Source organism: Dromiciops gliroides, chromosome 2 (genome assembly GCF_019393635.1).
Source record: "Dromiciops gliroides isolate mDroGli1 chromosome 2, mDroGli1.pri, whole genome shotgun sequence".
In the NCBI taxonomy this organism is placed as follows: domain Eukaryota; kingdom Metazoa; phylum Chordata; class Mammalia; order Microbiotheria; family Microbiotheriidae; genus Dromiciops; species Dromiciops gliroides.
In genome coordinates, this window is record NC_057862.1 from 495,225,866 (window position 1) to 495,252,111 (window position 26,246).

General features: G+C 38.1%; 1 protein-coding gene across 19 annotated transcripts in view; it reads right to left on the reverse strand.

The window, feature by feature from the left end:
- Nucleotides 1-26,246, reverse strand: part of RNF144A (ring finger protein 144A) — a 164,915-nt gene that overhangs the window by 13,141 nt on the left and 125,528 nt on the right. For all 19 annotated transcript variants that reach the window (XM_043984391.1, XM_043984389.1, XM_043984383.1 and 16 more), the window contains 3 exons: nt 18,914-19,121; nt 13,126-13,273; nt 1,734-1,823 (listed from right to left, as the gene is read on the reverse strand). In XM_043984391.1, the coding sequence (XP_043840326.1) occupies nt 1,734-1,823; nt 13,126-13,273; nt 18,914-19,121 (446 nt within the window). The remainder of the gene's footprint in view (nt 1-1,733; nt 1,824-13,125; nt 13,274-18,913; nt 19,122-26,246) is intronic.

A 26,246-nucleotide genomic window follows, 5' to 3' on the forward strand; every position in this document is an offset into this window, starting at 1 on the left:
TGAAGGAATCATGTTAAGACTTTTTGATATGTGGGGTAAAAAGGGAAAAAAACAGGATGCAATGAAGGCCCCTTGTAGCGATTCCAATATATATTCTTACCCTCCACTCAGACTGTTTCCCAAAGAGTTCATAAGAATCTTTGAAATTCTTAAAAATACCATAACTTTTTTCTAGAACTGCATAAGAAAATGTTCTAAGTAGGAACTTCTTAACAGAACTTCCCCTATGTTTATACTTTATTCTGAAGGGTTTTTAAAAAATATTTTGAAAAGTAAATTTTCTATCACATGTAGCTGGTCATTTCCTGTAACATGTTTCAGAAGTAACATTTCACAAGTCATACAATTAAAATATTTTTTTATGACTGAAAAAGACCTTGAAGGTCATTTGGTTCAAATCCTGAATTTTACATATGAAAAGACTGAACCTTATCCTCATCCAGGCTTATAATCATTTCCATATGTATACCTACTGCTATTACAGTTGTCATCCACCAGGCTACCCATTTCCCCTACATCTTTCCCTTAAAGCTATGAAATGTTGCGGAAAGTCCCCTTGATTTGGTTTTAGAATACCTTGATCTAAATCTCACTTCAGTTACTTGCTATCTAAGTTGATAGATATTGGACAAATCATTTTATGTCTTTGAGTTTTAGCTTCTTCCTCTATAATTGGGGTGGGAGATTAACTCACATTACCTCTAAATTTCCATACAGTTCTAAATAACCATCCTTATAACCCTGTGAGCTTGGTAGTGGAGGCATTCAACACAGTTTACAAATGAAGAAACAGGCACAGGGAGATTACCCCTGGATAGTACTTGTGAGACCTTAGACAAGTCACTTTTCTTTTTAAGACCTAATTTCCTCATTTATGATATTGAGAAGTGGGAGCATCAGGTGAACTGAATAACTCTCTAAAGTTCCTTTAAACCCAATGGTCTTGTATGGATTTTCCCACTTCTTTTTCAGACTGTTTTCACATTTCATTGCTAATTTGTATTCTGCTAGTGTCTTCTATGGAAATCTCGTCAACAGTTAAAGCTTAAGTAATTACAAATTTTAGGTATATTTTTTAAAATTCATGCTATATCTGAAGAGGAGTATCTTCATTAAAAGGCTAGCTCAGCAGCATGTGTATATATGTGTGTGTGTTTTGGGAGAGACAGACAAGCTATATCCTCAATTACAGCTTTAAAGATAGTGCTGTATCATGGTAGCCTAAATCTAATATGAAGATGGGTGGCAAAGAGGTTAGATTTATTCACACATTCCTAGGGTTCAGCCTGCCATCCCTCAGGAGCCCTGTACATCAAGATCATGGAATATATGTAATTAGTATTTAGGGAGGAATGGTTTCATGGAGAAGAAATCCTGAGCTTTGATAACTGAGAATCAAAAAAAAAAGGGCGGGGGGGTGGGGGGGGTGGGAGAAGGCAATGACAAAACCTGAAGCTCCTACAAGAAAGGTCTTTGTCCTAAAGGCACATATCTGTTGAGTAGTCCTTTAAAAAAAAAAAAAGTCTAGCTCAGGGCTCCTGAAACCAAATCTAAGACAATAGCCAGGCTCATGAGAATAACACTTTAACTTCTTATCCAGTACATCCAACTAGCCACTTCCTGGGTCTTTATGATGTCATTAACAAACAATACACACACACCCCCAACACACAGCCAGAAATTACAGTATTCCAGTTTGGGGAAAAAACAAAACAAAAAAACCTGGTGCCCACCTGCGTTCTGTGCCAGATTACAGATGCCCTGGAATGGCCAAGTTTGTTCCGACAAGGTCCTTTATCATAATGTATTAAGAGGAAGTCATCCTGTAAAACAAGAGAGGGAGAAAAACAAAACAAACAAGAAATAGTTAATGGTAGAATTCTATTCATTCCATGAAACCCCTGCTCTGGTAACTAAACTTATGAACCTACAAATAAGTGGATTTGGTGAAGTGGAGCTGAAGTTAGCAAAGCAAGGGTTTCATATTCTTTTTTTTTTTTTTCCAGGGCAATGAGGGTTAAGCGACTTGCCCAGGGTCACACAGCTAGTAAGTGTCAAGTGTCTGATGCTGGATTTGAACTCAGGTCCTCCTGAATCCAGGGCTGGTGCTTTATTCACTGTACCACCTAGCTGCCCCATATTCTTTTTTATGTGTGTGTCATGGACCCCACTTTGGCAGTTTGGATCCCTTCTCAGAATCATGTTTTTGAAATGCAGAAACTAAAATTCATAGAATTACAAAAGAAAACAATTATCTTGAGATGCAGTTGTCATCTTTTTTTTTTTTAATTCACAGAGTCTAGATTAAAAACCCCTGTAAGAAGAAGTCCTAGGGGAGCAGCTAGGTGTCACAGTGGATAAAGCACTAGCCCTGGATTTAGGAGGACCTGAGTACAAATCCTGCCTCAGACACTTGATACTTACTAGCTGTGTGACCCTGGGCAAGTCACTTCACCTTCATTGCCCTGCCCCCTTCCCCCCCCCCCCAAAAATGTCCTAGAGAAGTCTTTGCTGTGATTCAAAAAGGGCAAGTACCACTTGGGAGAGCGGACTCTCATTTGCTTAAAAGGAAGATGTTATATTGCAATATTAACTTTGTCACAAGTTCTCGAAGTAGGAAAAAAGAAAGAAAGCTTGGAAATGGCACATGCTTAACTTTTATATTCCTTAGATTTCTATCTATGTATTTCTATACATTGAGATAGACCTGGGAAGACAGACTCAGGTTTTCTTTTGTTAGCATTATGACTGTAGGAAAGTAATATCACTTTTCAACCAACCTTACTTGTAAAATAGAGATAAAAACACTGGAATTATTCCCTGGACTGGAATGTTGTGAGGAAAGGCCTGGGTAAACTTTAAAGTATTCTATCAATGCTTATTGTTAATTAGCCTCCCAGCTATAGTGACATTTAGTTTATCTATTCCTGAACTGAGGCCACATTCACTTCCATTTGCCTAACACTAGGAAATCAACAAAATCTCCTGTGTTGCTTCATTGGCAAGAAAAGTTATTTTTTTTTTAAAATCGGTTCTGGTTGAAAAAGGAAATGTCATTGCTTATTTAAATCGAGTATTCCAAAGAAAAATTGAAGACAGTTTATTCTTCCCTGGTGACTGTAAAAGCTCAGGCCCTCCTTCTGAAATGAGTGTAAATAAACCTCAGGCCAGGAAGTAGCCCTTCTAAATATAAGAATTGGTGACCCTGGATTCCTGTGCTCTCACATGTGGTTCTTAAAGAAAACTCTAACAGGGCTGGAGGAGTTAGCTCTCTCTGTTGTCAGGCCTCTTTTAAAAACAATTACCTGGAAGATAGAGGGCTAGATATTTTCTCCAAGCCTCATGACCTCTCTCAAACTCCTCCAAAATAGAAGTCATGAATAAGAGATAAAGCAATTTCAGCTGTCGCCACAGTTTAGAAACCCAAGAACACAAACAAGGTAAAAATCTGATAAACTTGGTACAATATTACCTAACCTCTATGCTTTCTCAGTATCCACATACCCACTACCCAGGGCTGAACAAGTTAATGCACAGGCTTGCACCAAAACTCAACAACTTCATCCCTTCCCAAGGTTTCAGAGATCCAAAAAGCAGAAATATGCTCAGTCTTCAACAGCAGCTAAGAGCACAACCATGCTGTGTTCCACCACAGAGCTCAGCCAGAGAACTGAGGAACAGAGAGAACGGAGGCAGGACACTTGTGTGAGGCTCTGTGGCATCCCACTAAGGAAAGGCAAAAGTATCCAGCTGAGGTCAGTTCTGTCCCCCCAGAAGTCACTAAGGGCAAAGATAGTGAACTAGGAAGTGCCCACTATGAGAGAAAACTGAGACAACTTTGAGATCCAGCCATGAGGGAAACTACCATTAAAGGAGAAGGAGTTAAAAAGTGAACAATAAGAGAAAATAAAGGAAATGGCTGAAATTGCCAAAGATCTTGAGAAGGTAAAAACTCACTTAAAGACCTTGAGCATGAAGCACGTGGACCAACAGAGAAGATAATAACGGAAGGAAATATGGGCTCCTGATCAGAGAAAGGAGTTCAGGTATCTCTAAATAAATATTATAAGACAAAGGAAAATGAATCAATGCCTGATGAGGGAGAGAGTCCTGTGGATTCAAAAGAGAGTAGGAAACCACAGCAAGATGTTCCTGAATGGTTTAAAAGAGAATAAGAATTCTGAAAGCAAAATTTCTGGCCTGCACAGTGGAAATAATTGACAGAAGAGAAAAAAAAAAAACAGAGGATAACTGATTAGGAATGCAAATACAAGAAAGTAAGAACCAATGTGGAAGAACAGAAGCAAAAAGCAATACCATTAAAAGAAAATATGATCTCCATACAAGCAAAACATATTGTTTTCCGAGACAGAATGCTCAGTCACCTTAAGGATTGTAGTTCTCCCAGAAGAACATAACCTGTCAAAAACCCTGAACAGCATAAAGCAACAAATAACACAAGAAAACTGCTCAGAATTTCTGAAGACAGAAAACAAAGTCTAAATCTAAAAAAATCCAGAAACAAACAAGAAACGATAGAGCAAAGTCCAAGACACAAATGGCTAAATTTAACACTGACAAACAACAAATTCTACAGGCTACTAGGAGATTTTTAAAAATAAAGGAAAGGAGATTATTAAAATAACCAAACTATTTATTCCCCACTAGAAACCACAGAAAGAAAGAGAATAATGTATTTTGGCAAGTAAAGGGATCCTAGATGTGACCAAAATGACCTATTCTGCAAATCTGAGCTGAGCCATTAAAGAAAAAAACATGATGATGGAGTAGGAGGAGGAGGAGGAAGAAGGGGAGGAAGAGGAGGAGCAGCAGCAGCATTTAAAATATTCCTGGAGAGAAAAACAATTGGAACCTTTTCTTTTGGTATGGTATAGCAGAAAGGTGAGCTGGACCCACAGTCAGAAGGTTTAAGTTTCAATCTTATCTCTGACATTTCTTCTCCACCAGCAGTCTTCTCCCCCTAGATATGATTCTGCCTGTGACCTGTACCAACATTTCATGATTTGCCTGGCTCATGATCACTTTACTATTGGCTTGACTGATTCTCCAGACCTCTCTATCTCCTCACTAGAAGCTCTGCCCCAGTGTATGGTTATCTCCTACCCTCTTTCCAGTCTTCCTTGATGAATTTTTTTTCCTTGTATCTAGATAGTATTTTATGGTTAACAAAGCACAATGAAGGTTACATTTTATACTAAAAGCAGTCCTATGAGATACGTGCTATTATAATTATGATTCCCATTTCCTATAAACATATTGTCTTCACTCATTAGAATGCCAGCTCCTTTAGGATAGGGATAACTTTTTCTAACTGTAGAGCAATGGATGGGGGCAGCTGGGTGGTACTGTAGATTGAATGCAAGGCCTGAAGTAAAAAAGACCTGAGTTCAAATCCAGCCTCAGATACTTACTAGCTGTGTGACACTGTAAAAGTCACTTAACTGCTGTTTGCCTATGTTTCCTTATCTTTTACAGATAAGGAAAAATAATTTAAAAATAAAAATAATAAAATAAAAAAATTTTAAAATGCAGAAAATAATAGCACCTACCTCCTAGGGCTGTCATAATGATTAAATGAGATAAAAAATTGTAAAGCACTGAGTACAGTGCCTAGCATGTTGCAAGTACTATATAAATTTTAGCTATTAATATTGTTATATTATTAGCATTATTATTCACTCTTCCCATCTCCCCATTTTATACAGGACCCAGCACATACATCAGTCACTCAGTGAATATTTACTGAATGAATGCAAGCTTATAACATGTTTCTATCTTCATCTTATGACATAGGCTTTGCAAAAAAGCATTTTACTATATTTAGGTCAATTATGACCTCATCCCATGCCCCACTACAGTTTAACTAATGAGTCTTTTGGGTCTAACAATGGCAGGATTTGACTTACAGTCTTGGTATATTTGTCTAGGATGCCACATTTCCTTTACCATTGTGTTAAAGGGAGTTTCAGTAAGCTGGCAGTTAGAAACAGAAACAATGGGACAAGTTTAAAAGAGTCAATCGGGAAGACAGTCAATGTTAAAAATAAAACCCTGTGTTTGCCAGCCATCTCAAGAGTTTAAATTTGTTTATATTCTCCTAATTTTTTTTAAAATTACTCCTATTAAAAAGTCATGATTTGAGGTTTAAACTTTTAACACTATTGATTTTAGTCCTGGTTAAAAAAACAAAATTTCCTAAATTTTAAGAATCACTGTTCACATGAAGTCATCATCACTAGCCAGTATGTTTAGGTGAACTGCTACAAGTAAGGGACCAAAGGGGTCACAGAGAAAAATAACAGCAACAACTCCCATTATTATAGCACTTTTTAATTTTAAAATCCCATTCAACACATATTCCTTAAACATTTATTATGTGAAAAGTGATGTTAATAGGGAGAAATAAAAAGCTGAGAAATTATATTTATAATCATCATGATAATAATAATGGTAATGAAAAAATAATAATAGTAATGGCAACATATAGCATATGTATAGGACTTTGGTTTGCAAAGCTTTACATATTTTATCACATTTGATCCTCACAAAATCCTCTATGACAAGTTCTCCATTTTGTAGATAAGAAAACTGAGGCTGAGAGCTGTTAAAGGACTGGCCCACATAGCTACTGAGTGTCTGAGGCAGGATTTGAATTCAGGTCTTGCTGCCTCCAAGTTCATTGTTGTATCTATTGTGCCAACTAGCTACCTCTAAGGAGTTTAAATTGTAAGAAAGCATGAGGAGGCAGGGCATAGACAGAGGATAATAAATAGCATAAAAAGAAGGGAATGATGGGGGGGTATGGGAGAAATCTATATAAAATATTCTAGGAAAATGAAAAGTTGAGAAGGGCAAGAACACTTTAAGCTAGTGGGAGGTCAAAGCAGGGAAAAGTCAGGAAAGCTTACAAAGTGGTTTCTTTACAACACCCAAACAAATTATATTGAGATTCAGAGTGCTTAAGTGACAAGCTTCTCAGGATGGATTTGAATTCAGATCTTCCTGACTCTAGCCCCAGAGTTCAATCTACTGTGCCACCTAGCTACCTCTATTTGAATTATTTTAGGCAAGTTATTCAAGATCTGTGGGCCTCAGTTTCATCAATAAAATGAAATTAGACTAGATGATGTCGGAGGTCCTTTCCACTTCTAAATTCTGTAAAATCTATGATTCTACCATAAGGGGAAATTGGATAAGAGTCTTATAAGGGATTGGGCTATTAGTAGGGAAGACTTCATGGAACTAGACCAGATATGGGTAAGATTGCAGCATGTAGAAGAAAGAAATAGATTATAGGTAGATCAAACAGGGCATAACAAGGTACTGAGGCAGGAAAGCACAAGGAAATTTCAGGGGACCATTATCAGTTTGGCTAGTACAGAATGTTCACATAGGCAGTCAGGTACCTAACTAGGAATCTACTGGATAGAGTTCTAGACTTGGAGTCAGGAAGACTTGATTTTGCAAACTGCCTCAGACACTTGTTAGCTATGTGACCCTCCATAAGTCACTTAAACCTCTCACCTCATGTAAAATGGGAAGAATACCATTATCTGACAGGATTGTTATGAAGATCAAATGAAATAATATATGTATAGAACCCCATCTGGGCTCATTCTTCCAACTTGTATTCACATTGGCAGGCTCAGCCCCCAAAGGGAGGGTGATTTCTCAGGGTTATGGAAGTAATACTGATTATCACTAGAGTTTCTCTTATTTTTGGTCATGAGCCCCCATTTGGAATGCTCCCTATTGAGTTTCAGGCAGTTAATAATCAATAAGAAAGGGATTATTTGCTATGAGCAGTTGGTATAAAATATTTTCCCACAAATGCCTAGGACAGTCTCTCCCACAAGAATAGAATCAAGGGTAAGCATGGGCTTAAACTTAGGTTATAAATTGAATTAAACTTAGGTAGTGAAACATGCAAGTAGAAGACATTTGTGTACAAAGGGTACACCTACTTTCTTTAGCCAACATTCATTTCTAGTTCAAAGGAGTCACGTGCCTTGAAGTTGCTTCTTTCTTCAGGCTAACTTTCTCTATCTGTCTTTTGCTTTTGTATTTGTCCTTGGTTGTCACTATGCTCTGAGCTAGATGTGCTGTCTCTCTAATTGGTTCCTTCTCTCTGATGGCAGCCAGTGATAGGTGGGGGTAGGAATGAAGTAAAAAAGGCAAAAACTCTTTTCCTCTCCACTTTCCCAAGAGGGCTTGGCTCCTTAACTTCAGAATTGAATTTTTCTACTATTAAGCTGTTCAGCTCTGGAAGGAGCTCATTTATGAATGACCAACTGCCACATTATACATAGGTACAATGGGGAGGACTAGAAATTTACAATTCATAAAGAGATCACAGGACATAAACCATTTAAAATTTCATCAGATCCATTGACTGATTAATGTGGTATATATGTGTGTATGTGTATGTGAAAGTTTATATATTTATTTTTATAGGGGATCTGTAGCAGATAGAGTTGGAGAGATAGGTTGGTGCCAGATTATGGAAACCCTTGAATACTAAGCTAAAGAATATGTCCAGAAAGAAACTATCTTGAATCATGTATAATTTTTCAATTAAAAAACAATATGTGATACACCTATTAAGCAAGAGGCTCTCTCTCTCTCTCTCTCTCAATCTCTCTCTCTCTCTCTCTCTCTCTCTATGTATTATAGGCACAGACTGACTATATTAGAGACAAGTAAAACTTAATTGTCTAATGAAATGCTCTCATATGCCTTTTAAAGAATATTCTTGGCCTAGTGCCTCACATTTTAGTAATTGGTATTAAATTGATATGATGTCTCTAATAACTGAATATAGAAGTAAATCATTTCCCTCTAGAATCTGTTTTCTATGGCAACCAAATTAAAATAGTCTTTCCCTTCCTGTATCGCCTCCTCAAACAGCAGGCTGACTAAAAATGCTAAACAGAAAATATTCTGTCATCAAAGCTTGGTAGTTTTTGCTCCTGTCCTTAACTATCATTAACACAGGCTTAAACCAAAGCCACTGAAAGGTCTTTGACCTTTTTTTAACATATATTTGAATGCTAGTTTGCAGGGTCTGTCAGACAGTACTATTTTACATCAACAGGGAACATGTAGAAATCACTGTAAAATTGGATCATTCTAGAGGGAGAATGAAGATCTCCTCTAGAACCAGAGCAGCCACCTGCCCACTTACAATCAAATGTAGAGATAGCAAATATGTGGCCCACAACTCTCCAGAGTTCAGGCCCAAAACATTAAAATGTAGTACTTATCTGATTTTAATGTGTTGGTGTATTAAAATATATGTACATATACGTATACATACATATCTATGCACATATAGACGCATACGCATACATATACATACATGTAGGGTAGGGTTCTAAATCAACATACAGCTGGCAGGGATCTTTATATACTATTTAGCAGCCTCCATTTCTTTTTGAGTTTGACGCCGCTGAGCTAGAGAATTTAGGAAAGTGGAAGATGGGGAAGAGGAAGAATATGTGAAATATGTAGATATTCCAGAAGATAAATTTTGGTACATTTCAAACTCCTCCTCCTTTGAACCCTTGGACAAAATGACCAAGATGAAGTAAATCAGACTGATTTGATTTTCAATTCACGCCCCTTTGTTTGACAACTATAAGTGAAATTCTAATGAGCTAATAATAGCAGAGAGCTGGTAAAAGTAGAAAAACGAAACTATGGATAATCTAGCCATCAGACAAGTAGTACCTGCATCATCAGGGACTTACAGGTCATAGAAAGAAGCCATACACTATTTTTTTTGAGGCAATTGGGGTTAAGTGACTCGCCCAGGGTCGCACAGTTAGTAAGGGTCAAGTTTCTGAGGCTGGATTTGAACTCAGGTCCTCCTGAATCCAGGGCTAGTGCTTTATCCACTGCACCACCTAGCTGCTCAGCTATACACTAATAACAAAGTACAGCTAATTATTGTTTATTTTTAAGATAAGAGAGAGGAATTTGGATATTCTGGTCAAATAAATATCTTGATTAATATGGTTACCATGAGGAGTACTGAGGCACAGTATATAGAGGACCAGTCTTGGAGGCAGGACGACCAACTATAGATCTGAGTTCTTCTTTCATTAGCTGGGTGACCAGAGACAAGACACTTAACCTCTCAATGCCACAAATAACACAGGTCATAAGTTACAAATGATTTGCCTTTCAGTATCACACAATGAACAAAATCATAAAAAATAAAATAATAACATTATATACTACACCAGAATTAACCTCTCATTCCCTTGTCTACCTGCCAAATCCAACCTTTATATTAGTCAGATTATTTTCCCTATCACAATTTACTGTCATTCAGTCATTCCGCTGCTCAAAATTCTTCAAGGATTCCTCTTTGCTTACCAAATAAAGTTTCAGTGTCTGACATTCAAAGAACTACAAGATCTGGTGCCACTTTAGCTTATTTTCTCCTGCATATTTTATTGCTCCAACCAAACCAGTTTTCTGCTTTCCAATCTTGCTCCAATCTCTTTCTAGACAGGCTTCTCATTACTCTCCATACACACTCAACATTGCATTCAAAAATGGCTTTCTCAATGCCCCTCCTTTGTGCAGGCTGTGCCTTTGTACAGGCTGTCTCCCCAAGGCCTGAAATACTGCTCTCCACCCCCTCTCCTGGAATCCTTAGATCTATTCGAGGCCTGGCTCAAGTGTTACCATGTATATAATGCCTTTCCTGATCCCTACTCCCTGAAATGACTTTGTATATATTACGGACTTATCTGCATACATATTGTCTTCCCATCTCCCACCTCCCACCTCAAAGAGAATGTAAATTCCTTGAGGGTAGAGAATATTTTTAATTTGATCTTTGTTTTCCGGCACCTTGCACAATGCCTGGCATTTATTTAGCACTTAATGAATGTTTGTTGAGCTGAATTATTATAAACCCTGACTCTAAGCCTCCACCCAGGCAGTGTCCTATGCCTAGAATGTCCTCTTGCATGTTCTGCCTGCTGCATTCCTATAGGAAATAGACTTGGGGTTTGATTGAAGTGAACTCACAAATCATAAAGTTGCCTTCACCAATGCCCCCAGCCTTCTCTGCCAACTTCAAACAAAGAGAGTTGATTACTGCAATTTCCAGGGACACAAAGCCTGTGTGTGTGTGAGGGGTGTGACTTCAATCCAGGTTGTTTTGGTTCTAAAGCTGAAACTCCACCAAGTACCACTATCTCTCAGGATAATGGGTCCATTAAAAACTGGCTGAAATGCCAAGCTCTCTTTATGAACCTTTCCATGACGGCCTCCAGGACAGAATTTCCCTTTTTAGACTAAATAGGGTGTTTGGTTTACCTCTCTCGGATGCACTTATCAAAATGATACAATGGGAAAAGTCATAGCTTTAGAGTCACATGACTTTGGTTCAAATTATTCCTCAAGGCTTAATAATATGGGAAATTACTTGGGTCTCAGTTTTCTCATAGGTAAAATGGGGTTAGGCTAGATGGCCTCTGAGATCCCTCTGGGCTCAAGAATAATAATCCTATGATCAAAGTTATTTTCACATTGGTCCTAATCTAAGTTTTATGAGGGTACTGAACAATACTTATTGTTCAGTCATTTCAGCCACGTCTGACTCTCCCTGATCCCATTTGGGGTTTTCTTGGCAAAGATATTGGAATGGTTTGCCATTTCCTTCTCCAGCTCATTTTACAGATTAGGAAACTGAGGCAAATAGCTATTAAGTATGAGGCCAGATTTGAACTCAGGAAGATCATTCTTCCTGGCTCTAGGTCCAGAACTCTGTCTACTACTATACCCAGCTGCCCATCTAGCATAAAAGACCCAAATTCATAACTTCCTGTGCCTTAGCTAAACTTTCTGTCAGTGCCTAGCACAGTACTCCATATAGAGTTAGCATTTATTACATGCTTATTGAATTGAAATTTCTAAAATAGAATACAGTAGGAAATATTTAACTAAACATTGAATATAGATCAATTTGAGGATTCAGAAGGCATTTTAATAGTCTGTGTCACCACAGAATCAGAACTTTGATTATCACTCTCACTACAAAAGAATAATACAAATTCTGGTTAATTGGATCAAGGCGGTTATAGGCAGGGTGCTTCCCATCTTTTAATTTAACTTTTTTCATGTATAATTTGAATTGAACCAGATGATATCTAAGATTCCTTCCAATTCTGAATTTTTTTACTTTGGGTAAGTGGATTTTTATCTAGCTGTTCACACCCCACCCCAAAAAAGAGTTAAGCTGCTACAACTCAAAGCTCTTACACTATCTGTATGAACTTGGATAAGTCACCCCTCTCTTAGTCTCAGTTTCCCATCAGTATATTAAGATAATGGCATTAGACTATCTTTAAAGTCCTTTTGGCTCTTACTCCTATGATCCTGCATTATAGTCCATATGCCTTAAAAGGAATCCTCTGATCCTACAATATACTTCATCTGCTTATATAAATCCTTCAAAGAGCTAGGGCCAAATTCCTCCTCATCCTTCCCTGACCACAGCAACCTACAATATGTGCTTTCTCTCTCTCTGTCTCTTTCTCTCTCTCCTCCCATCTCTTTTTCTTCTTATAAACTCTAACACTAATTATTGTTCGTGTCATTCATTTGCCTATTAATCTTATGTTTTGCATTATGGTATCTCTTCTATTGTTTATATGAACTGCCATTTCAAAGATAGTATTCTTTGACAGTTTCAGTTGCATGTATACAGACTGTTAGCTCCTGAAGGACAAGTGTTGTATCTTGTTTTTTTGTGTGGTTTTTTTTTTTTTGTAGGCCTGATATCTTACCCATACTAAGTCCTAAACGAAAGGAGTGAGCTAGAGGTCTTTGATTCTGTTTTTCAAAATAAGAGAAAAAAAATCTGTCCCATATCATCAATTTCCCTCCTACCTCAAAAAAAAAAAAAAAGGAAAATAATTAGATAGAGTGAGTGGTAAGGAAATGGTTACCTCCCTCCTCCCCAACCCCAAACTAAAAGTAAAAAATCTGTCCATGATCTCATTGTACTTGTATCCACTCAGTAATGAATATGGAAACCAAGGCTAAGCATCCAGGTTCCAAGACTATGTGGTGGGGCATACTCACATCTAAGGACTCGAGGCAATACCAGCAGAATGCATGTTTGCAGTTTTTGCACATCATTTGGGCACAGCCTTCATCTCGTTCAATGTACACTCGGCACTTTGGGCAGCGTTTGATTGGTGCGTCTTCCTCGTCTATTTTGAAAGATGAGCTGTAGGGAGACACTCTGTTAGGTTTATTCTGCCCTGGCATCTCAGTCTTATACTTTACCCATTAGCATTGGCTATGCCCATTACTTTAATTTAATTTAATTTAATTTTTTTGCAGGGCAATGAGCGTTAAGTGACTTGCCCAGGGTCATACAGCTACTAAGTGCCAAATGTATGGGGACGGATTTGAACTCAGGTCCTCCTGAATACAGGGCTGGTGCTCTATCCACGGTGCCACCTAGCTGCTACTATGCCAATTACTTTGAACATAAATTCCAGATTGTTTTTTTTTTCTTTTTTCTCTTTAAAAACACTGTTTTGTGGGGCAGCTAGGTGGCGCAGTGGATGGAGCACCGGCCCTGGATTCAGGAGTACCTGGGTTCAAATCCGGCCTCAGACACTTGACATTAGCTGTGTGACCCTGGGCAAGTCACTTATCCCCCTTTGCCCTGCAAAAAAAAAAAAAAAACAACCCACTGTGTTTACAAGAAGCAGGGAGATGTATTTACATCTCCCCAGGGATGGTTATATAAGATAGAATAATACCTTGGAAGCATGTGAGGTTTCACTATATAGATCTTAGAAACCTATAGCAACCTTAGAGAGAATCTAGTCCAAACTGCTCTTTTACAGATGGGGGTTAAGTGACTCGTACATGATCCCATGAATGACAAAGCAGTATTTGAACCCAAATCTTTAGACTATAAACCCCATGGTCTTTCTAATGTTAATATTAAACACATATAACTTAACCATTCAATGTTCTCCAAAGCAGACACCTGGGGAAACTCTCTACACTCACCTTGTGAGAAAATTCTATAGAAAAGTTAAACAGGATAATCTCTTACTAAGGTGACTTCATATTCTCTCTAGTTCACCTATCAACATGTATTTGTGAGAAATCATAATGAGAATCAACATGGACGAATGGAAAGAACACTTCACAGGAAGCAAGAAGTTCAGGCTTCCATCCCTGCTTCCACGTTGACCTAGTTGTGGGAGCAAATCACTTCATTTCTCTGAGTCATATCTATAAAATGGGGGCAACACCGCCATAACTCTGAAGAAAAGGAACAAGAACAGGGAACCATGGGAAGTTCTTGAATCTCTATGATTCAAGATTCTGTGAATGACAGTTTTAATAGAGACCTGAGTCACCTGCACTGTAAGGGAAGAACATATTTATATAGTAAAATGGAAAACATGCCAGCTCTGGAGTTAAAAGACCTGAAAGAAGTTGACACTCCTTCTTTAGTGCTTTGTACTTGTATGACCTTGAGCAAGTCACCTAACTTGCCTGTGTCTCGGTTTTTAAATCTTTAAAATAAGAGGTCAGGCTAGATGTGTCTCTAAGGTTCCTTCAAATTCTATGATCCTCCAAGTAATGTTTTAGACAGAATAATCTTATACTGAAATGGAATTTGCCACAGTCAGAGGGGATCTCTGGGGTCATGTAGCCCAGTATACTGGAATTTCCTCTAAAATATCACCTTCAACTTCCACTTAAAGGTCTTCCATGAAAGAGAGCTCAGCACTCCATGAAGAAAGATATTACTCTTTTGGATAGGTCTAACTTTGAGGAAGTTTTCCTTCCTATCAAGCTGAAATCAGCCTCTGCAAATTTAAACCAGTTTTTAATTCATATGTCTGGGGTCAAGGATAAAAAATCTAATCTTTCTGCTACATGTGAGGGCTTTGACTGTTTAAGAACAACCATCTTCCTTTTCTGCACTTCTCCTCATTCCCATACCTGAACCAACATCATCAGGTCCTCTAACTGCCCTTCACAAGACATGGTCACCATCCTGGCCACAACATGTAGACATATAATAAGGTTATCAATGTCCCTCTTAACATGAGGTAGCAAGAGTTCAAGGCTACCCTCCAGATACTGTGCAAACAGGGCAGAGCAGAATGGCACCTGACACCTCCCTTTTTGGGCACTTCATTTTCCTAAATGCTGCCTAAGATGATGTCAGCTTTCTTGTCTACCACATGATGCACAGAACCTGGGGGTGGCCAAAGTGAAAGTCAGGCATCTGTGTAGAGAATGCAGTACAGACACCTGCAGCTTAGTTCTGTCAGACAGCCAGATAGTACAGTGGTCAGAATGTGAGCCTTTTTAGTCAGGAAGCCTCCAGTGTGAAGCCAGCCTCAGACACTCACTGGCTGTGTGATCTTGTCCAAATCACTATAGAACTCACTTCCTGCCTCAGCTTCCTCATATACAAAATGAGAATAATAGCACATACCTCATAGGGTTGTTATAAGGATCAAATGAGACAATATATTTTTTGTTTGTTTGTTTTTGTAGGGCAATGAGGGTTAAGTGACTTGCCCAAGGTCACACAGCTAGTAAGTGTCAAGTGTCTGAGGCTGGATTTGAACTCAGGTCCTCCTGAATCCAAGGCCAGTACTTTATCCACTGCGCCACCTAGCCGCCCCCCAAATGAGACAATATTAATGCAACCCTTAACAAACTTTCAAGTGGTATATTAGTGCTATTATTATGGTCACACATTCTCTGGTCCCTTTGAGGCCAGTAATCATTCTTTGACGTGAGGCATAGGTACAATCTACATTCCTTAGATGTTTCTGATGAAGTAATTCAAGAAAATGTTACTGAGTATACAGAAAAAGGGCCATGGATGGAGCCAGAATTAACATCGTAGCTGAAGAAACTAAATTGATGAAGAGTATTGGTATGAGTCAGTGAATGAGAGATACGGTAGGAATGAAGCGGATAAACATTTATTAAGTGCCTACCATATGCCAGGCACCATATTCAGCACTTTATAAATAATATTTCATCTGGAGTTTATGAGCAAATACAAATGGTTTGTGGGCATGCCTGGCTATGGATTCTCAGTTGTTTGCATGTGAGTCTGAGTATGGAACACTAGGAGATCTGCTTTGACCCTAGGACAAATTTTGATTGGTGGGAAAATGGAAAGTGGATTGTGGGGCTAGGAGCAGGCTGACACTGTTAATGTTTCAAGTACAGAGACCATGAGGTTCTGGAAGTGAGTAGCTTCCCATGGATTGATTTGGAGAATGATGAGGAGAGAGTGCTAACATACTACATCTGCATGGCATAGTTCTGCTTCCCTCACAGTCTCTGAATGAGAAAAGAAAACCCAGAGAGATGTCAGTGTATGCTGAGCTTAGAGAAGGATTGAGATCAGCATGTCAGTAAGCCTGCATCAGTAATCCCCCAAACCCTCCATTTCTTTTTCACATGAATGGTTGCTTCCCATCGGGATAAAGCAGATTTCTTTTTCTTTTTTTTTTTTTTTGGTGAGGCAATTGGGGTTAAGTGACTTGCCCAGGGTCACACAGCTAGTAAGTGTTAAGTGTCTGAGGCTGGATTTGAACTCAGGTACACCTGTCTCCAAGGCCAGTGCTCTATCCACTGTGCCACCTAGCTGCCCCAAGCAGATTTCTTAAAGACAAATGCAAGGCATGAAATTTCTCCCTATTAAATTTCACTTTAATAGATATTGTTCTAATGTGATGAGAAATTTCTGGCTTTGTCATCCAGTAGATATCATTCGTAGCTTCATGAGGCCTAAAGAATTGATAAGCATTACATAATTCTACTTTTATCAAAGTTATTGATAAATCTGTTGAACAGGAAGGGGTCAAAGGTACCACTCTGGGGCATGCCAAGGGGATCCTCTATGCAGGTTGACAATGAGCTAGTAATCCCTACTCTTTGGGTCCAGTCTTTCTACCAGTTGTGAGTCTATTTTACTATCATCTAACCCAAACATCTCTATCTTGTCCTCAAGAATATTATGAAAAACTATCAAATGCCCTGCTGACATTCTGGTAAGCTATTTCTATGGCAACATCTTCATCTATCAATCTAGTTGTACTGTCAGATCAGAAAAGAAGCAGATGCCAGAACTGCTTATTCTTATTGAAGTCTGTTGTGTCTTAGTGACCAATGTTTACCTTTTTCTTAATGCTCATAAACCATCCCTTTCACATTCCATTCTAGAAATTTGCCAAGAATCAAAGTCAAGATTATTAGCCTACAGTTTGAAAAAAAAAACCTTCCTTCCTTCCAAGAAAATCTGTACATTTGCTCTTTTCCAGTACTGTCCAATCCTGTTCTACCCATTCTTTCAAAGGTTAGTAATAGTGGTTTAGTAACCCCATCTGCCAATTATAGGATATGATTCACCTGGGCCTGGTAATTTGATTTCATCAAGGGAAGACAGGAGTTTTTTTGGTTGTTTTTTGTTTTTTTAATCATCTTCTTAGTGATCTTAAATCCCCTTATTTCCCTATAACCTTCCCAATAATTTTTTTTTCCTTGTAGACCTGGTTATAAAGGGCTTTATCTAGTGTCATGATCTAAAGGACCCTTAATGCATAAGGAAATGGGATGTTTGAACCTTATTCTAGCAGTCCTAGTGGTACAGAAAGTTAAATCAGTACTTGTAATAATCAGAATTACTATTATTAATGCTTTGAAATTTTAAACAGAACTTCATTTTATCATGACGTTTACAGCCATTTATTTGAACTTCAGAGTGACACTCAGAGGTACCATTTCATGGATGATGATGACTTTAGAGAGACCGCGTAGTATAGTAAACAGAGTCCTGGTTTAAGACTCAGGAAGACCTGAGGTCAAATCCTGCCAGAGACAGTTATTCATTTTATGGCCCTTGGCAGGGCAATTAACCCCTCTCATCCTCAGTTTCTTCATCTATCTTCATCTACCTCATCGGATGGTTGTGAGGATCAAATCAGAACAAACTGGGTATCTCAGAATTCTCAATATAGTTTTAAGCTACTAAAGCTTAAATACACATGGGATTTTGAGGAGTATCTGTATACATAAAATACTTTGCAAATCTTAAAGCAATTTGTAAATACGATGTATAAATATTAATTAATATACAATTATCAGTACATAAATACTAAATATTATTATTATTATGAAAGAGAAGGGAAAATTTATTAAGTGCCTACTATTTACCAGGCACCATACTAAATGTTTTACAAATATTATGCCATTTGATCCTCACAAGATTAGGAAGTAGGTTCTATTATATCGCCACTTTATAGTTGAGGAAAAAGAGGCCAACAGATCTTAAAATAATTTGCCCAGGGTCATAAACATAGTAAGTATCTGAGGATAGATTTGAACTGAGACCTTTCTGACTCCAGGCCCAGTAAATTAATGCCATTGAGAAAATGCAGAGAAGTGAGATAACAAGATCACATAGGGAGTCCATGGGAGAGGTATGGCTTGAAAGTAGATTTCCTGATTACAAGGCACACACACTGTGCTAGAGCATAAGGAAGCCCAGCTGCCTGGGGACATGCTTTTGGCCATCTCCCTGAGACCTAGAACTGCAGTCCAGTGGGAATGAGGCAGCATAGTTTAATGAGTAAGGTATCCCTGTTATTTCTCTTCCTCTTTACTATACTGTAGAAGATGGAAGTTACAACAGAATCGAGTAACTCAAGGAATGTATCGTATGATGAGGCAAATACCACTAAGACATTCCCCATGTCCTAGAGACCCTTCTCTTGGGGAAGACAGGGGCTTTCTAATCCCATCCTCCTTGCCCTAGCCTTGTGGGACTAGTACAAGCCAGAAGCATCCTGTAAAAAGAGGATACCTTGTTTCTCCTGGTAGGAAGGTGACTGGCATTGTTTCTTGGCAGCCTTGCCCAGGATGCCAGTTGGCTTTGCAAGAAGAACAGAATTCCATGTTGCATGCCTTACACTGCACCAGCTGTGGCGTTTGTGGCCCCATATCTTGAAGCTGGCAAACAGCCTGGCAGGTAGAAGATGGGCACCACGTCCGGCAGGGATCCAGCAGCACTTCTAATGTAGGAATGTGAAATATAAGTTAAAATTACAGAATGTTACTCTACTTTCAATCCAATGAACACTTAACAGAACATACAGTACTGAGGGACTTGATGTCCAGGTTGGAACTGATCATTCTTTGACTTCAGGAACTGTTCTGTTAGGTATTGGCAGAGAAATAAGATACAATTCTTGCTCTCATGGTCTAGAAGAGGGAGAGGATTCTGAAGCAGACAAATAATGATAATACTCAATAACCTAGGCTAAGTACATATGAGAAGTATAAATAGCATGTTATGGATAAGGTGACATTTATGCTGCTCGTTAAAGGATGGGAAGGGATTTCGGCAGGAGAAAGGAGGGTAGAAGAAATATTTCCTTCTGAAAATTAGTAGCACTAAAAATATACCATGAATTAAAACATTCAAAAGACTGGTAGCTGCATTACCTGTCTTGTCCCAGAACTTTCATTTAAACTGTGGACTAATTTCTGAGGGGAAAACTCTCCCTTAAATATCAAGGTCATGTGACCATAGAGATTATTGGAGTTGAGGGATTATACTTAATTTAAAACCTAGTCCATGGGGCAGCTAGGTGGCACAGTGGATAAAGCACTGGCCCTGGATTCAGGAGGACCTGAGTTCAAATCTGGCATCAGACAATTGACACTTACTAGCTGTGTGACCCTGGGCAAGTCACTTAACCCTCATTGCCCTGCAAAAACAAAATAAAACAAAACAAAAAAAGAAAAATGAAAAACAATGACCCAAGTCTGCAGAGTGGTATTTAGAAGCTGCTTTACTCCACTCCCGTTTCATTCCAAAACTGTACTTTTTTTTTTTTTTTGGTGGGGCAATGAGGGTTAAGTGACTTGCCCAGGATCACACAGCTAGTAAGTGTCGTGTCTGAGGCCAGATTTGAACTCAGGTCCTCCTGAATCCAGGGCCAGTGCTTTATCCACTGAGCCACCCAACTGCCCCCAAAGTTTTCTTTTACATGGACCAGGAACAAAACTATACTTTTAAAATAAATACATATCAACTTGATTAAAATCTAATAAATATCAGGGATAAGAGCAACAGGCTCTTTTCCTCCCCTTTCCCATCCTTCCTCTTTTTATTTCCTTAAAAACTTGGCGGGGGAGGGGGGGGTTGGCGGGAATCTGAATCTTAAATTTAGGGGCTGGGCCCTTCATCTAAAGATAATTTTTCAAGCAGTAATTTAATTTTTCTAAAATCATGGCAACCTGGTTGAGAGCGGGGTCCATGAGAAAATTAGATGCAACAAAGTTAATGGAAGTGGAAGGTGTGAAGTGACTGAAAACAAGACGTATTATTATAAGATCATAGGATTTGGAGCTGAAGTGAATATGAGAGATCACTTAGTCCAAACCTTTCTATCCTACACAGGAGGAAACTGAGGCCTGAAGTGACCTGCCCATGGTCACACAAGTAGTGAGTAGGAATCTGAATTTAAGTGTCCTGACTTCCAATATCCTTTCGGCTACCCCATGATGTCTCTAGGGGTTGGAAATGCATTGGCTAAAAACGACTGCCACCTTGACTATTCAGCAGCAGGAAGTAACTGGAAATTATATTGGAAAGAGTAGTGGGTTTTAGAGTCTGGATTCTGATTCACCCTGTGGTGACCTTGACCAAACCATCACTTGTCGAAGGCTTAATTTCTTCATGTGCAAGATGATAGGTTTGGGCTAGATCTCCTCTGAATGTCTTCTTGGCTCTGATAAATTGACTCTAGGTTGGCATTGGAAAGTCAGAGCAAAGGGGCAGTATGGAGAAACTTTAAATAAAATTTGACACTTCTGTCTAAAAGTGACCCTGTATCCTTTTATGGCTTTGACTGCTGCATCCCAGGGAAACAAAGAGAGTGTCCTGAACAAAAAGCAACTGCAAAGATATGCTTATTTCTATCTCCCATCAGTTTCAGAAATGCCAGAGAGAAGTACCAGGAGAAACAGAGTGGGGTTCTTTGAAGGCAGGGTGGCATAAAGGAAAGTCCACAGAATCAGAAGACTTTGGGTTCAAATCCTGACTCTGGTACTTAGGATTTCAGTGACCTTGGCTGAGTTTGTCATTTTTCCTTTCTAAGCCTTCACTTTCTCATCTGCAAAATAAAGTAATAGGACTAGCTAACTGTTAAGGATTCCTTCTAGATCTGACATGCTGTGATTCAGTCTTGTTCCTATCTTTGGCCCAGGATCATCTCTTTAAAGGGTTAGGAGACAGAATCAAGTGGGTCAGAAATAGGATAGTGTCTCACCTTCTCCCATGACTACCTACTTTACCCTTTAGAAAATCACTAGAATCAACCTATCACAGTGCTGCAAATGACCTTAGAACATAACTAAACCGACTCCCTCATTTTACACATGAGGAAACTGAGGTCTAATTAGATAAAGTAATTTGCCCAGAGTGACACCAGTAAAAAGCAAGTGAGCCGTGATTTGGACCTATGGCTACTCATTTAAAATCCATTCCATTTTCTATTTGGTTTCCAATTTACCAGAGAACATGAGTGAGCCACATTTTTTTTTCAGCCCAGCTTGCACTCCCTTGAGTGTGTGCATTATGTAGGGGTATGTTAGTCCAGGGTCATTCAACAGGAACAAAGAAATAGCCTAGATAGATAGCACCATCCATTATGTTATCACATAATGACAGGCCCTTTATCAATAGGGTTGTAAAGTAAAGGAGGCATAGTTGAAGTTCCCATGGAAACTAATTTAATTTTCTGACTTTGTGTGTTTCTACAATGGTAAAACTGTGCTTGTTGCCTTGTTGTCTTGTGCCTGGTGGGCCAGATTCTCACTGGGAGACAGAGAGTGAAAGGGATTCTGGTCCAATACACCTGCCACACTGGCTGCATCTCCAGGAGACACTTAACACCATGAACATACTGCTTGTGGCTTCTGGGCTATGAATTCTACTAACATTTTCACACACTCATTCCCCAGGCTTCAGTGGGTCATATTGCAAATACAATGCAGAACAGAATCAATTAGGAAATGCTAGGCAAAATTCACTAATTTGATGTTGGTAGTATTGGAAGCTTTGGGCCAATTCTTTTTAACTAAGCAAGGCTTAGCAGTAACATATTTGAGTCTTCTTATATCCTAACAATGAGATTTTTTAAAGTTCCATTTTATCTTATTTTCAAGAAGGTCCACATTTTCTCCCTCCTACCCTCCAGTGAGACAAGAGAAAATAAGGCCTGTTACAAAGATATATAGTCAAGCAAAACAAATTGTCACATAGGTCATGTCCAAAAAGAAAAAAAGTCTCATTCTGTGTTCTCAGTCCACCACCTCTATCAAGAAGAGAATAGCATTTCAAAAATAATATTTCAAAAAAATATATTTAAAAAATCAAAAGTGAGGGGCAGCTAGATGGCGCAGTGGTTAAAGCACCGGCCCTGAATTCAGGAGTACCTGAGTTCAAATCCGGCCTCAGACACTTGACACTTACTAGCTGTGTGACCCTGGGCAAGTCACTTAACCCCTATTGCCTGCAAAAAACCAAAAAAAAAAAAAATCAAAAGTGAGATTTTAAGACATAACTCATAGATTATCAACTTATAAAATACAGTCAGGTCTCATTAGATAAGAGAATTTTCTAATCAAATCGACAGTTGTAAATAAGATCTCAGGGTTAGGCCTAGTCTTTGACAGAAAAGAACAGTTGAGAAAGAGCTACAAAGAAAAAGAAAACAAAGGAAAGGAAAAACAAAATAAATAACTGGTAAGGTAATTATAAATAAAATTCATTTATTTATCAAACAAGGTTCCTAGCAATCTTTACCTCCTAGAACATTGATGATCTAATGAGATCTCTTCACCTGGTTTAAAAAAGTAACCAAATCAAATTTCTTTTCAATATTCCCAGGAATTCAGGGTTGTTGTTGTTGTATGAGTGTGTGTATAAGTCTTTTTTAACCTTATTAGATTGCCTTTTGGTCTGATGAAAGTTGAATTTATGAGCTTTTAATAAAATGACATTTGGAAATAGTTTTAATGTTAAAAAAAATCATGTGTTCTTTTTGTTTCTCAAGGATCTCATGGACTAAAGGGAAGGCAACATGCAAACTACCATATACAAACAAGATATATACAAGATAAATTGAAGAGATAATCACTGCCAATATTTTTTATTTATTTATGTTGTGCTTTCCATCCCCACTCCCCCCACTCCCCACTCCAAGATGTAAAGTCGTAGAAGGCAGGAACTGTTTTTTGGGTTTTTTTAAGTCTTTGTAACTTCAGGTATTTGTAGCATAGGGTCAGACACAGTAAGTATTTAATAAATGCTTATTGCATTATTTAAAAATAAAAAGCATTCATTGGATATTAGATGTTGAGAAGGAAAGCACTTTGTTTTAGGATAAAGTGAACGGCCTCAATTTTATTTTTAAGCAGGCCCAAAAGATTCTTGGACAAGAAAAATTATACAACTCCCTTGTCTAACAAAGCAGTGACCTGAAGTGTTTATTTACTTGTAATCCCCAAATCTTCCAGTTTTGGTGAGAAATTGTCTTTCATGAATGTTTGCACAAGAGCTTTAAAAAAAGTTTCAGAACTATGGATTAACCAATTTTATACTTAAACATATATGCATTTTATAGTGTGTGCCACTTTATAAAAGTTATGTGTATGATAAACTTCAAAAAACCAGACTTCACCTAAATGTATAGACTCCTAGAGACACATTCTGGCATCATTTTTTAAAAGGAAAAATAAATGCCAAATATATTGTTTTGGGAAGAAAGCTCTGACAGGCAATAATATTCCCTTCAACATAAAAAAAAAAAAATTCATCAGATTCTGATCCACATCTTCCAACCAGGTAAAAGAACTATTTGGGATTTGTTTCCAATCTGATTGTGTATTTCATTTACATTTGAAAGTGTCTTTTGATTTAAAAACATTATTCAGTGTTGAATACTAATGGGGGTGAACAAGATGAGCAAAGCTCTGAGGGTATGAAGAAGAATCAAAGATGCACACCTTATATGATGCACAACTATACAGAACTTCTGAAGCTTCCAGCGACTTGTTTAATCTTTCTACAGGCAAGGGTAAATAAGTAATTATGGATGATTGGTTCATGATGCTATATAATGGATTGGATTAAGAACCAAGGTAAAGGGGCAGCTAGGTGGCACAGTGGATAGAGCACCGGCCCTGGAGTCAGGAGTACCTGAGTTCAAATCTGGCCTCAGACACTTAACACTTACTAGCTGTGTGACCCTGGGAAGTCGCTTAACACCAATTGCCTCACTAAAAAAAGAAAAAAAAGAACCAAGGTTTTTTGAAAGAAGAGAATTGATTTTTTTTTTTGTGGGGGGAGTGTCAAGGAGGTGCCCTATAATAGTTTTTTTTTTTTTTAAAGAAAAGGCTTTTAGGAAACAAAGAAAAAAAACTTGTCCTTTAGATAATAACCATGGGATGCTTCAATTCTTGGTGTACTAAAGTTATCAGGTAATTAATTTTACTCATGATTTATGGTGGCCAATAGTACAGAATAAGTGACTATAGGAACTTTTTCTGGCAGATCACAGAAATTAAAGTAGGAAAAGTCCTTGAAGACAATCTAAGCCAACCATATGATTTTACATAGGAGGCCACTGTAGCCCAAAGAGAGGGAATGCTTTCCCCAAGATAAGCAAGAGTGTCAGAATTAAAACCTAGGTCTTCTCTTTCCAAATCCAGTGCTCCTCTTTGTTCATGTTTGGGCAGTGTAGAAACAAGGCCACTGGAGATATTCTAGTTCAAACTCTTCATGCTATAGCATGACCTTAAACAAGTCACTTTCTGTGGATCTCATTTTACCTATCTATCTATTGTGGATTAGACTAGATATTCTCTAAGATTGCTTTCTTTTTAAAAAAAAAATAGAATTTTATTTTCCGAAATATATGTAAAAACAAATTTTAACATCACCTTTTTAAAACTTTGTGTTCCAACTTCTCTTCCTCCCTCCATTCCCACCCCCCACCCACAAGAACTCAAGCAATTCAAAATAAATTATACAGGAGTAGTCATGGAAAACATTCCCACATTAGCTAGGTTGTGAGAGGAAACAATAAAAACAACCCAAAACTTTCAGATTAAGGATTTGTCAAAGAGGGGAACAAGTTTTAAAAATGTGTTTCCATCTGTTTTCAGATACTATGAGTTCTTTCTCTGTAGATGGGTTGCAATTTTCTTAAGTCCTTCAGGGTTATATTGGAACATTGCATGGCTGAAAATAACCACATGCTTCCCAGCAGATCATCTTACACTACTGCTGTTATCTATCATCTTTTGGCTGAATGACATGCCTTCTGAGGGGCAGATAATTCTAAGTAAATTTCACTTTAGGAAATTTAGTACATCAAAATTCTAGCTTTAGGCATCATAGAATCTTGGGGCTGATAGAAGCCTAAGAACTATAGAATAGTAAATCTACATGAGAACTCAGAACACAGAATATCAGAGCTTCAAAGGCATTGTAGAATCAGACTATACAATGTTAGTGCCCTCAGTCTTCACATGAGTTTTCTAACTTGTACAAAACAAACTGAAGGATGATCACAAGATATAATATATATATAAATCACTTAGCAAGCTTTAATGTACTGTATAAATGTTAGCAATTATGATGATGGTCATGATAATGATGTTTTTTTGTTTTGGGCACAGGGCAATGAGGGTTAAGTGATTTGCCCAGGTTCACACAGCTAGTAAGTGTCAAGTGTCTGAGGCCAATTTGAACTCAAGTCCTCCTGAATTCAGGGCCAGTGCTTTATCTACTGCACCACCTAGCTGCCCTCAATAATGGAGTTTTTTACCCATGCAAAGGCAATGACAATAATATTCCTTTAGATAGTGGGCTCACTGCAGATGATTTAAAATATGATTTGATTTACAAAGTTCACTTTATAGCCAAAGTGCTCTAATCCAAAGAGCCTCAGATTTGGAGAAGGTCTGGATTATGATCCTGACTCTGAAATTAATGGCTTCAGGCAGCCCACTTTACCTTTCTAAGCTTCAGTTTCCTCATCTGTGAAATAATACTCATAGTACTTATCACATTGAGTTACAGGGAGTTTGGGAAATGTTAAACTACTATATAAATTTAAGGT